Source organism: Bos taurus, chromosome 17, assembly GCF_002263795.3.
Source record: "Bos taurus isolate L1 Dominette 01449 registration number 42190680 breed Hereford chromosome 17, ARS-UCD2.0, whole genome shotgun sequence".
NCBI classification, from domain to species: Eukaryota; Metazoa; Chordata; class Mammalia; order Artiodactyla; family Bovidae; genus Bos; species Bos taurus.
In genome coordinates, this window is record NC_037344.1 from 62,120,718 (window position 1) to 62,134,301 (window position 13,584).

The 13,584-nt window shown below is 36.5% G+C and overlaps 1 protein-coding gene across 2 annotated transcripts in view; it reads left to right on the forward strand.

Moving 5' to 3' along the window:
• Window positions 1–13,186, forward strand: part of NAA25 (N-alpha-acetyltransferase 25, NatB auxiliary subunit) — a 66,125-nt gene extending 52,939 nt beyond the window's left edge. Inside the window, exons 21-24 of one of the 2 annotated variants that reach the window (NM_001206127.2) lie at window positions 460–557; window positions 1,707–1,817; window positions 5,789–5,935; window positions 7,986–8,301. In NM_001206127.2, coding sequence (NP_001193056.1) covers window positions 460–557; window positions 1,707–1,817; window positions 5,789–5,935; window positions 7,986–8,108 — 479 coding nt within the window. In that variant the 3' untranslated portion in view covers window positions 8,109–8,301. Of the gene's footprint in view, window positions 1–459; window positions 558–1,706; window positions 1,818–5,788; window positions 5,936–7,985 lie in introns of both variants that reach the window. The other variant, XM_059876142.1, reaches the window with a different exon arrangement.
• The last annotated feature ends 398 nt before the right edge of the window (window positions 13,187–13,584 follow it).

The window sequence follows — 13,584 nt, forward strand, 5'->3', positions numbered from 1 at the left end:
GGCCTTTCTTTTTCAGAGCCTAAATGGTTTTTTATTTTGTTGCTCAAATGAAGCTGAAAATTAAAAGATGATCAAGATTATGAGAGTAAAACCTGAAATTTGTTATGAAGGTGCATTTCTACCGTGCACATTAGTCTTTCAGTCTATAATGACACAAATTCTGTAAATCCCCCGCTTGAATTCTTACTTTTATGTGAGTGCCCTATCTATGGAAAGACATAGGTAGTATTTAGACCCTAGAATATAATTTGTAAGTCTACCTTTTATCTTTTGAAGACAGTAGAGCTGTAGTCATGTGACTTTTTAAAGAGCTTAAAACATATTCTTTAGTGTTTGGTTCATTGGGGAGGGGGAGCTTTCTGTATTAAGTCTTTATATCTGCTTATTCTTGACTAGATTGTACAAAATAACACTGAAACAAAAGCTGAATAAAACCATAAAATATTTTTCCTTTTTCAGATGTCTTCAGTAAATGTAAAGGTGACCTCTTAGAAGTTAAAGATGGTAACTTGAAAACACATCCTACTCTTTTAGAAAATCTAGTCTTCTTGGTTGAGGTATGTTTTTGTTTTCATCCTAAAAAAACTCAGTGTTCCTTGATTGTGTGGAGGATTAATTTTCAAAAATGAACAGGTAATAGGCACCTTATACCTATAATTTAACCCGTCATCCCCACCTTTTGTTAATTGAAAAGCAATTTCAATTTTCTGAACTAAATCTTTCCAAGAATATCAGGAGAATTTTAATTCATACTGCTAGGGTAAAACTCTGAAATTTGCTTTACAAATCTCAAGAGAGTCCTCAGATTCACTCTAAATCTAGCTGTGTTCTGTTCATCCTCTTTTTTGACTCAACTGTTATGTAGTTTAAGTTAATTCTTGTTAAATTTTTAATTTGCTTTTTACATTTGTTGCTGCTCTTCACTAGTTGCTGAGATTGTGCATTATGAAGGAGAATCCAGGAGCTGATGTAGCAAAACTCTTTTAGCCAGAGAGAAAAAGAGGAGGACACAAACACTCATAGTCCATTATCTTTTTTCCTTTTGTCACATGTTTAATTACTTTCTTTTCCTATTAGTCTGTAAGCTTCCTGAGGACTGTGTTCTCTATTTTGGTGACTGGCACATTTCAAGTGTATAAGAGATAATGAGTGGAAAAAAAAAAAAAGAGATAGTGAATGAGAAATAATTGTATACATATATATATATATATATGTACATGAATATACTGTAAACTCCTAACTTAATACAAAGGAGAATAGGTGCTGACCAACTAGGGGAGAATTCTTCGTACATAAGTTAAGGTTTGCACATGAGGCAGTGTCTTACCTGGATAGAGAAGTGGGCACAGAGAGGCATATTGTATGGAACCTTTGGATTCCATGCCTAAATTTGGACTTTTCAGTGAAAAGGATGTTAAAAGATCCCTATTTCTTGCAAGGAGGTGAAAGAATATTGGACTGAGTAGAGGATTAGTTTAGAGCTGGGAGAGTGAGGAGAAAGAGTAAAGGCAGTATTCTGAGGAGGAGATTAAGAAGACGTGGATCAATGTGGTGACCGTAGAATTAGAGTGGAGAGTTATAAGAGAAATTGAAGGGATTTACAAAGAAGAGCTGTTTGCATAGAATTGGTTTAGTCCATAGTCTTTGTTCCTGAGGTATCCTGAGTGTAATCCTTATTGATGAATTTGCAATTTTTCTTCTTTCAGACTATTTCTATTATCCTTTGGGTATCCAGTTACTGTGAGAGTGTCCTGCGACCATACAAATTAAATTTACAGAAAAAGAAGAAGAAGAAAAAAGAAACTAGTATCATCATGGTAATAACAGAGAAAATACAAGTAACAATCTGGCTGCATGCTGCTTTTTTTTTTCACTCTTTTCCTGCATTTTGTAAAGGATCTTAGGATCTTATATGTGTTCATTTTCTCTCCCCAGCTTAAAAAAAAAATTATACAGAAAAACTGAAAGACTACTATAATGACACCCAAACATCCATACCTAGATTCACCACTTATTAATGGTTGTCACATTTCTCTCTTGCCCTTTCTCATTCTCTAACATCCCCCACCCCCATTTGTCGAACCATTTGAAAGTATAGACTTTGTAATATTTAACACACCAGGGTAAATGAAAGGCAGTCTCCTACAAAACCACGGTACTCAAGACATTTTCACACCCAAGATATTTAGTATTGATATAATAATATGTTCACATTAACCTTTCCCCTGTTATCTCAGTTATGACCTGTATAGTCTTTTTCAAAATCCTAGAATTTTACTAAGGATCTGACACAGCTTTTTGTCATTTCTCTGTACTCTTCTTTCATTGAAAGTACTTCCTTAGCTTTTAATTTTTGTCTTTGTCTTTGAAGAGTCTAGCTAGATTTTTGGTAGAATATACCACAATCTGGATTTGGTTAATTGTTTCATTAGATTTAGATGGCTGTGTCCTTTTTAGCAGTTAAATCAGGAGGCACTAATGTTATGTCCCATTATTGATAATTTCAGATTTATAAGTGTGTCTTTCCTCTCTGTGTAATTAATCTGTGAATTGAGACTGTGAGTATCCTGTTCCCTAGAGCTTTTCACCCACTACTTTTAACATTCATTATTAGTCTGACTTGCATGAATCATTTATTACTTCGATGGTTCCACAATGGTAATTTTTTTAAATGCTACTAATCATTAATCATTTATTATCTGGCATTCTGTAAAACAGAGTTTGTATATTTTTAATACCAACTATTTTAGTATCACTGTGTACTCATTCTTTTTTAACTTTACCTTATAATCCATTGTCATCATTTTCTTTTGGATGCCCAAATTTGGCTACTGGGAGCCACTTTAGGCTGGTTCCTGTCCTTGAACGTGTCCTCATTGGTTTTTGAGCCCTTACTTTCTGAAACCACAAAATGTTCTAAGTACTTTGTTCTCACCCATTGAACTGAAAGCATACATTTTTTCCATTGAGCCCTAGTTCCTTTATGGGGAATGGCTATTCAGAATACTAGGATCTAGTTGTTAGATGCACTGATTGCTATTGGGGTTTTATTGCTTCTAGTTAATGTCAGTGAAGAGAGACAGGAAATTTATTTAGATACATACACACATAGTTTTAAATAATTATTACAGACAACCTCCAGCTATAGTCCAATATCATAGTCCTCTTCCTTCCATTCCTTCTTTCATTCAATATTTGTAGCTTTCAGAGTGAGAACAATGGTTCCCAACAGGATCAATATATTTATTCATTTGCTGTTTTACAGTAAAACTGTAAATAGTTTTGGAAGTAGTACATTGGTTCCATTACCAGTTCCAGTAACAAACCCACTGAAGTTCAACTTTTTGCAGTTCTTTTTTGTCCTTAGAATATGTTCAATGAATGTAGTAGTTGAGGTACTCTATAAAAGCACTGGAGTTTAAAACTCAGATTATATTATTAATGTAGATAAGATTCATGTATTTCTATTTGTATTCAACTTTGGAGTTTCCTCCCATCTTAATTGGTTAACTTTTGAATCTGTGAAACATTAACATAATTTGTATTCTTTTCATAAGGAAAGATGTTCAGGATTTATTCTGCAATGACATGCTATTTCATTAATGGGAGATTTTTGTTCATTGTAGCAATATAGTAACCATTGTCATTTGAAAATTTTGATGGTTTTATTAGTAATATTAATTTCCTGCACAATTCAGTAACAATTCAGGAATTCTTTAGATTTGACACTTGTCCTGGGTATTACCATTTATTCACTTCTCTCCTTCATTGTTCAAGATAATTTTAACAGATCATGAGTGCAGTGTTTGAAAGTATAGACCAGAGTTGCTCTGTTACTTTCTTTTCTGCAGAAAACCCCTACACTCCTAGTACTTGTCAAAATAGCTTTTGGTATTTGGATTTGGTGTGAGTTTTTGTAGATACTGCTTTTCTAATTTCCAAAAATGAGAATAGCCTTTTTTCCGATTGTCAAAGTAACCTAAAGATGAATAAAGAGAAAATCACCCATTTTCCCACTAAACAGTGATAGCCACTACATACAAGCCAGAAATATAGAAACTCTCTATAGAACTTTCTATCAAAAGCCCTGAACTTGGCTGTTTGTTTTGTTTTCACTTACTAAGGTATCTTGGATATCTTTTCATTTCAGCAAATATAGATGTATCTCATTACTTTAAATGATTATGTGCCATCCTGTTTTAGTCATATACCATAACTTATTCCCAATGTTGGCTGTTTAGCTGGCTCTAATTTTCTTCTATTGTTTTATTTTATTTTTTTTTTTAATTATTTTTGGTTGCACTGGCTCTTCCTTGCTGTGCTCCAGCTTTTAGTTGCAGCAAGCAGGGGCTGCTCTTCATTGCGGTGCACAGCCTTCTCATTGCAATAGCTTCTCGTTGTGGAGCACAGGCTCTAGGCATAAGGACTTCAGTCATTGGGGCTTGCTAGCTTAGTTGCTCCGTGGCATGTGGAATCTTCCCGGATCAGGGATCGAACCCTTGTCCCCTGCATTGGTAGGTGGCTTCCTATCCACTGTACCACCAGGGAAGTCCTAATTTTCTCTTAATATTACAAATAGTACTGCTATTAAAATATGGACAAATACACAAGATGAATTTATAATATGATTTCCTTAGGCTATCTCTTAGATCTGAAATTACTATGTATACAGGTTTCCCCTGCTACAAGAAGTTTAGCATTCCTTTGAAACCTTTCATAAGTCCAAGTGGCATAAAGGGAAGAAGCAATTACCTTAAGACACGTCTTGCTAATGGGATACACAGAATAAATTGAGATAAAGCACAGATGCTTACAGACATAGTTCAGAGCTGTGGTGGCTTGATGTTGAGTATGGTTCCAGTGCCACTCTTGTTGCTCAGGGTGTGTGCTGCTTCTATAACAGCTTGCTGCAAGTGCTTTTCACCTTTTTCCTATAAAAGTGAAAATCCTCTTTGGATTTCTTTTGGTTAGCAAAAACAGGTATTAATGTAGGTCTCTCATAAAAGCTAAGTGGCATGAAGTGAACTTTCAACAAGCCAGAGATACCTGTTCTTCTGTTTTTACATTCTCCAATGGTGTGGTGTATCTTTACCCATTCGATAGGCAAACATTGGTACTCCTGCCCCCCGCCAATTGGTGTTGAAAGAATTCTGTTGATGTTGCACCTTCAAAGAAAACTTCTTGAGTGAAAAGCTAGCTTTACTAGTTGATTGGCTGGGTTTCTTGTGTTTATCTGTTTTTTTTTAATTGTACCATTGCCGGGACTTTTTGTTTTCTTTTTTCCTTTTTTAAAGATTTATTTATTTACGGCCGCACTGAGTCTTCACTGCTATGCCTGGGCTTTCTCCAGCAGCAGTGAGCAGGGACCACTCTAGCGGCAGTACCCGGGCTTCTCACTGCCAGCAGCTTCTCTCGTTGCAGAGCGTGAGCCCTAGGGCGTGTGGACTGGCAGTTGTGCCCCGCGGGTCCTAGAGCACAGGCTCAGTGGCTGTGGTCCATGGGCCCAGTTGCTCTTTGGCATGTGGAGTCTTCCTGGACCAGAGATTGAACCCATGTCCCCTGCATTGGCATGTGGATTCTTATCCACTGTACCACCAGGGAAGCCCTGCTGGGATATCTTTGATATCTTCTGTTTCTGTCTTTGGCCAAGTTTTTCCTATTGTGATGGTACTATTTTTTCCATCGATATGTTTTGAGCTGTTGACTCTTAACATAATTATGTGATATAAGCACTGAAGAAATATGTTTGATAATCTTTCAACTTCTTAAAAATCTTTTTTTTTTTCAGCCACCTGTTTTTACCAGTTTTCAAGACTATGTTACTGGGCTTCAGACTTTAATTTCCAATGTTGTGGATCATATTAAAGGACTTGAAACACATCTAATTGCACTTAAACTTGAAGAACTTATTTTAGAAGACACTTCTCTCTCGCTGGTAAGAGACTGTAGTTGATCAGCAGTAAGTTAAATAGAGACAGTCGAGTGTTGTCACTTGTATCACAGGGACGAGTTAGTTTTCAGTTCCCCGTTCTCTCCTTGTAGGACTTGAGATGAGAAGGTCCCTGGCACTAGTTTTTGTTGTGGTGGTGGTGGGGTCTTCTCCCCAACTCATCCCCCACTCCTCCCTTTTATACATTTTTGGGGGTGCTGTTTTACTGTGAAAACTACTGATGGATTGTTGAGGAGTGGAATTATTATTGTCCCTATTTTGAGCACCAGAGGAAACCAAACATACTTTTGAGAAATCCAGGGACAATCTCCTTGACTAAGAACTTCCCTGCTGCTGGATTGGTTGGTTTCTTTACCAGCCCAGCAGTCATCACATAAAAAAGGAAAGATGCTGAACATCAGAAATAATCATGTCAGTATTAGTTAGGCCAGAGCAAGTCAGCCAATAAGGAAGTACAGAATCAAAGGTACCAGTCATTAGTTTTCTCCTGATCATTGTTTTTAGGCTGGTTTCTTAAAATTCTGCAAGGAAAATCCCAGTAAAGTCACTTTTTAAAATGTAGGTTCTTTTTAAAAAACAAATTTAATAGAACAAATGGTGTCAGGTAAGTTAACATGCACCACCCTGGAGTAGGTTTAGGATTTTGGAAGGTGCCAGAAGGGCAGTTGTGGAGCCACCTGTTTCTAGCTTATTGTTCCAGTGATGGAACTCTGATCTTAAGGAAATGATTTTCTTCAGTAGTTTGTCTAACATGAGCCTCTGCTGATGACTGAGCTCCCCCAGTAATATGAGGCAGCCACCATCCCAGCCCAAGACTTCCACCTAGACCCTTGGAGGGAAGGGAATGAATGGAATCTTGCTTGGAACACCAGCTTTAAAAGATTGTAAGCCCCTCTTTTGTAAAAACGTCAACGTATTAGAGCTTTGAACAAACTGCTTACTGTGGGAAAGGGCTCAGAGCATTTAACATTTCCAAAGATTGATTAAAGGAATCAAACAAGTGATGCCTTTGGTTTTAGCCAGTCAAGCTGTATATTCAACTGTTTTCCTATATACTTGAGAATGAATATAGACTATATAGAATGAATATAGGTCATTAGAGGTACTAATTGATGTATTATTAATTTTTAGTATTTTTGTTTTCCTCTTAAGCCTTACATTATTTCAAAAAGTAAAATCTGTACATGGTGAAAAAAAAAATTCGAAGAGGAAAGAAAGAATATGTAGTACTGAATAAAATAGATTTGTGTACATACCTTTTAATGCACGTTTGGGTAATAAAGTGTGCTTATCTGGTTTCTTTTGGGCTTTAAAATACTGCCAAATTCACATAAAGCTAAACCGTTTTCAGCCAACCTTTTTTCCGTATTTAAACACTCCACCCATCCCCTTTATTTTTTGTGCTCGCTACCACAGGTCAAATGAGCAGCAAATATTTAACTCACGTATTTGAGCAGCCTTAGGAAAACTTTGGTCTTTTTTAGTTGTTCGGCCTCTGGAATCGGTGGACTTTATTAAAATGGAGGGAGGTGTGTCAGTATTATAACTAGAAAAGATGATACTGGTAAATTTGATGCCTTTAAAAAGTGGCTGTGATAATGTCTAAATTAATAATAAATTTCTGCTTTTTTCCTGTTTCCTGATGACTCTAATAGTAAGAAATCTCAGTTTTTCTACTTTGTATAGCTCATCAGAAAATAGTAGTGACTTTATGGCCCAAGTACTTAGTAATAATCTTTCTAACTTTTTTCCTTGTTCAGAAATCTCAATTTTCTGACTTGATATAATTTATAACTAAGATTACTTGAAAGAATAGTAATGCTAAAGCAACAGGGTCTTAGTAAAAAGTCACATGGAGAAATAGACATCTGTGATGAGTTTAGCCATCTTTGCATTTAATGAAATTGAAAATGACCCACTCCATTGTGATGGAGCTTCTCATGGAGTTAAGTGGTAATTTTAACTTACATGTGAAAAACTATAATCTGGGGGAATGCTTTCTGAGCAAGTCCACTTATTCTTATTTCCTTTGTAGGAAGAGAGAAAATTTTCAAAGACTGTACAAGGGAAAGTTCAGAGCAGTTATCTGCACTCACTTCTGGAAATTGGGGAGCTGCTGAAAAAAAGACTTGAGACCACAAAGAAACTAAAAATTTAAAAGTTAGTGTGAACCACGGGCACTGATGATTCTACAAGAGAAAATGACATCATCTTTCCAGGCAAAAACTACATCTGGTTGACCATCATTTTAAATCCAGAACTTCCTCATAAAATGCATGAAGGACTTTGATTGTGAATTAATTTTTTAGGTATTAAATGTATACAACTGATTAAATTATTGTATATAAACCAGAAGCAGGACCCTTGTCTGGGTTTGACCACTTTTTATACATGTTCATATGCATATGGCAGCCACAAGAGAACCCTACTTTTCTTCTTCCCTTCTATCACCAGAAACATCTGGTGGGTGGTGGTGGTGGTTGGGGGTGTCCTATAAAAGCAGCAATAGAAATTAAGCATAAAGCATCGACCTCAGAGCAGCTGAATGGCCCTACCATTACAGCAGTGGGTGTTTTGGTCTGGTCCTCGAGCCTTAGGAAGCAGGAAGCCAGTAGAGGGGGACCATGATTGGGAGCAGGCCCTCTTTCCAGCTGCTTGGCTCCCGCAAAACCCAAGGTAGGTACTCAAAGGGCTTCCAATTAAATTTGGCCTAAGCACCTGCCACTGAAGGGCATCACTCAGATGATGACAGGCCCTCGTTTTTTGGCTTAATAACGCCAGTGGCCAAGACATCCCCATCCTGGCTCCTGTGAGTTAAATCAGAGACAGGCTTCTGTTAACTTACAGCTGTTTGGAGGGGAAAGTAGTACAGACCACTTACAAGCCTGCTGAGGACTAGCTTGCTATCTTTTGTCTGTTTGGGAAAGACAGGAATCACTGTTTTAAAGAAGAGAGGTGTACATAATTTATGCAGGCAAGTCTAATACCAGTGTCATTGGTTTTGTGAGATATATATATATGTATATGCTTTTACATATATACGTATATTTTCAAGCATATATACATGTGTATATATGCTTGAAAATAAAGATTTAATACTTAGTGTTTTTTAAGTGGGGGCTTTGGGAAGGAAGAAAGGAAAGAATGTATATTAATATGGATTTAATCTAGGTTTTAAGTTTTAGGCTGGCAAAAGAAACATTACCAGTTGGGTTTGAGGTTGCATTGACTTTTTTCAAACTTGAGAGCTAGACCAGGATGGTGTTTAACCTTGTTCACCTGGAGCCCCCAAGACTAGCTTCAGTGGTGGGTCTGACAGAAAAGGTAAACACTGCTCTTGAAAATGTTACACATTTTATACAATTGCTTTGGTAATTTATTTGTGTTGGAATCTGTGCTTTAGTCTTTGGTCTTTGTTATCCAAATACCATTAAAGTTAGTAATTCTGAAAAAGCAAAGAAATGAATTTGATGAGGAAATTCAAGTATCTAATGGAGGATTGGTCTTGAAGGCCTTCCAAGTTCTCTCCAACTCACTTCTCCAGTGAAATGTGGTACTTTTTTCTTTTAAAAGCAACCAGAAAAAGAGCTTGGAAAATCTATTTATGTAAAGCAATTGCATTTTGTTTCCATCATTTCGACTTTAGATTCACAATTTGATAGGGTGATAAGTGTCTCAACTTGCAAGGAAACTGTTTTGAAAATTACCGAATTACCTTTTCAAAATAAGACTTGTTGGAAATCTTAGTCCATCCAGTAATTTCAAAAAACTAGTTTTGTTGTTAATTGGTAGCCACAACTGTCATACCCCATCCCAAAAGGAAAGAACTGCTTTGAACAAGATGAATTAAAAATTGATTGATTCCAAATCTAATTTAATAACATAACATTTCATGAAACTGTGGCCTATTTCGATGGAACTTTGTGGATGGGGGGTAGGTGTGTGTATGGCATGTGTTCTTGAAATGATGTTTCTCTGAATATCCAAAAATACTGTACATAGAAGTAGAAATGCTCTTTGAAACAAGTCTATCAGCTGACCATGATCATTCTAGAATGTGTGTGCTCAGTGAGCTGGCCTTGGTCCTCAGGGACAGTGTGTGACTCAGTGGTCTGCCTACCTGTTTTCTTTCCTAGGGGCATCTGGGTCCTCTACTGGTTTCAGTGACAAATAATGTTACGTTGGGGTTATGCTTGTTACTTACTGATTTCCCCACTAAATGTAGCATTTCAATTAGATCCAACCTCTTACATTTTGAGAGAATTGTAAAAAGAATGAAATTATGCAGAAATGGCCAATATCTTTTATTGATCTGTTCTTTTGGAAACTGTCATGCACTATAAATTGTGTACAGTTAAAAAAAAAAATATATATATATATATATATTCTTACATGAGTAAAAAGCACCCTCTCCAGCAATTGTATGTCATTGGTATTTGAAGAGAATTCCCAAATAACTCATTGCTGCTGCTGCTGTTTTTACTTTGTTTGGGTTTTTTGTTTTTATTTTGTGTGGAAAATTGATATTTAAAAAAAAAAAAGGAAAGCAGAAAAAAAAAGACTACTGTTTACAGACTGAAAAATTACTGCTTTTTATACTACTGAGATCCTAAGTTAAGACTCTCCAAAGCAAACATTTGGTTTAAATCATATATCTGATGTGGATAAAAGGTAGAGAAATTTTTAGTGTTCTCCACATAATGGAAAATGTACAAATGCCTAGTTGTGTTGCCCATCAATTTTGTATATTTTCATAATTTTAATTGTTCAAAATTGCATTATATTTTGCAGTCACTATGTTCAATCTGGATTTGTCTTTCATTTTAACTTTTAATATAAAAAGGGGTTTCAATGTATCTACAGCCTTGTTATTGAAACTCTACTTTGTTGCTCTGATTTATTAACATGGGAAGCATATATTCTTCCTTCTTCAGAATTAAGTGAAGCATAGCAGACCTACTTTAAACTGGATGGGTTAATTTATATAAAACACTTTCAATTTGGCACTTTTGCCTGGTTCATTTTTGTTCGTGTTCTTAGAAGCCACAACCTTTTAAATGGTGTAATTCATTTTGTATTGTTATATTCCTCAGAAAAAATGATAATACTTGTGAATTTAAAATTACTCCAAGGCCACACTAGTCCTTTTAATAGCACCTTGTGCTTTAGTATTCATTAATTAGATTTATACATGTATTGGGCATTTATTTACTGTGTGCCAGATTCCATGTTAGGCTGTGCTGATATAATGGTAAATGAGACTGTATCCTAGTTAGTGGCTGAAGTGGGGGGAGAGACAATAAAGGTAAATATTAGTTTGTAATTAATTCCTGACTGATAAATATAAGTCAGGGTATATGACGGGCGGGTCACCAGAGGACCTCTCAGGTGGCGCCATCTGACCTGAATGATGAAGCATCAGCCTTGGGAAAGGCATGTTCCAGTGACTGGGAAAAATGGTTCAAGTGCCTGGGACTTACCGGAGTGGAAGAGGGGTACAGACTGAGATAGAAGGTGGAGTGGGGATTAGAGCAATCAGGAAACTGTAGCCTGGGGAAGGAATGAGATTTCTAAATTTAGTGGGAAGTTACTGGAGGATTTCAGGCAGGCTGATGACATGGTTTTTTTATCCAAGAGTGTATGAACATACAGGCTGAGATCAAACGTTTATTCATACATGCAACACAGTGGGAAGAGCTGTTTTTCTTCCTAGTTTCCTTTCTGTCCTGTGATATTAAATGCCCTTAACTGAGCCCTGGAAAAGTCAGTTTTTGCTTCTTCAGGTATGAATTAATGCCACCTCAACATTTCTTTTTTTCCCCTTTAACAAAAAAATGGGCACTTGGCTGTTTCTCACTGCCATTTTTGAGTTCCTCAAAAGGTGGACTCAGGTTTATATTTTTTTTCACGTTCCCTGTTTTTGAGATGCTGTCACCGCCTCGATGCAGGCATGTTATTCCATAGTAACAAGCGGAGGGTAAGCAACCATGAGCCAAATGCTTATAAAAATTATTTGTGGAGTACCCGTGTTTATGCTTGAGTGTACAGGTTTTTTGCAACCTCAGCTTCCACATACCTAGTAAAAGTGGGTCCCAGATAATGTACTGTTTACGGGTGAGAAAAGCAGTTATTGCCGATAAGGCTACTAAGGCCAGGCAGTAAGGTAAGGGATGGGTAAGATTCAAACTCTTAAGCATTGATGAAATGAGCTAAAAATCAGAGTGTCCACCCCACCTCACATTCTTCATCTTGATTCTATCTTAGTTCTCTATTGAAGAACCATTCTTTCTTAAAGCAATTCTAATGCCTCGTGTGTGTGTGTATACCACCAATTACCAAGGACTATTAGTAAAATTACCCTTGGCACTATTTGAGATAACTTGCAGGTTCTTTAGAACAGGACTCATGTTGGCTCCAGGGGCTCATTGTGCTTCAGTTTATCTGGAAATTCCCTTAAAAATTGTGTAGCATTTGATGGTAGGAAGCCATAGCCTTTATTACAGTCTAGTTAGTAGCATCTGAGCCACAGAATATTAGTAATTATATGCTAAGAAGTAGAGGGAAGGAATCCATTGGACATGTTAGGGAAGATTTTTGTGTGGCATATACAAATCACTGCAGATTCTAAATGAGAAACACAGCCTACCTTTAATGAAAAATATTTATGCAAAGAGTCTTTGATGTATGACAATCCAGTCCTATCCAACAGCCCTCATTTCTTCAACTCAAGACCCTAGGCTTATAATGATAGAGGGCATGGACCCATCCAATGAAATGCCCTTGGGTGGGTTGCCACTTTTCTATCTTTCCCCTTACAGTTGAGAAATGGGACCACGTTCAAGGACTGAATTTAGTTTTAGAGTCCTTTCTCTACCTGTCATTTGTCTTACTCTAATTTCTATAAGACAATGAATACTTCATTCTTTGGAAATGACTGTTTTAAGGTAGATGAGAAAAAATTAGAACAGCTCAACAAGTTTACCAGTGAGAAGCATGGAAAAAGATCTTCCAGATTTTTCAGTTAGAACTGAAATGATGAGTAGGGGATATATTGAAATTATTGGGCCTAATATCTAAATAGTTCTTCTTTTGTCAAATATTGAGAGTATCCATGCTGGCTATGGGCAGGTGTTTAGGCTTAAACATTTTTTATCTAGTTGGTTTGAATTGTTAGCCTAAGCTGTGGGATTTTTGTTGTTGTTGTGCCATCCAATTAAACACATGAGTTTTGCTGTATTTTTTGTTTCCAGTGATTTTAAATACCCAATCTGGCTGAAATGGAGGAACAAAGAATTGAAAGTTTTACTTGCCAACACTGCTCAACTTAAATTTCTTTGTGTGGGTACAGTTAGACATTTTATAAGCTGCCATTTGATATTTTCAAATAGTTAAGTATGGAAGTGTGAGAAGAGATTTGAAAGTCAGTACAGTGCTCTCCCACTCTGCTTATTAAAAAGCTGGTGGTTACTGAGTAATCAACAGCGACAAGGTGATTTAGATGGAAAACAATCCCTTTCTAAAGAAACTTTCAAATTGAACTGAGTTATATCATTTAGCTGTCTAAATGCAACTCTTAAAGAAACCTACCAGGTTATATTGGTAAAACTAAGAATCTGTTATATGTATCTCACGGA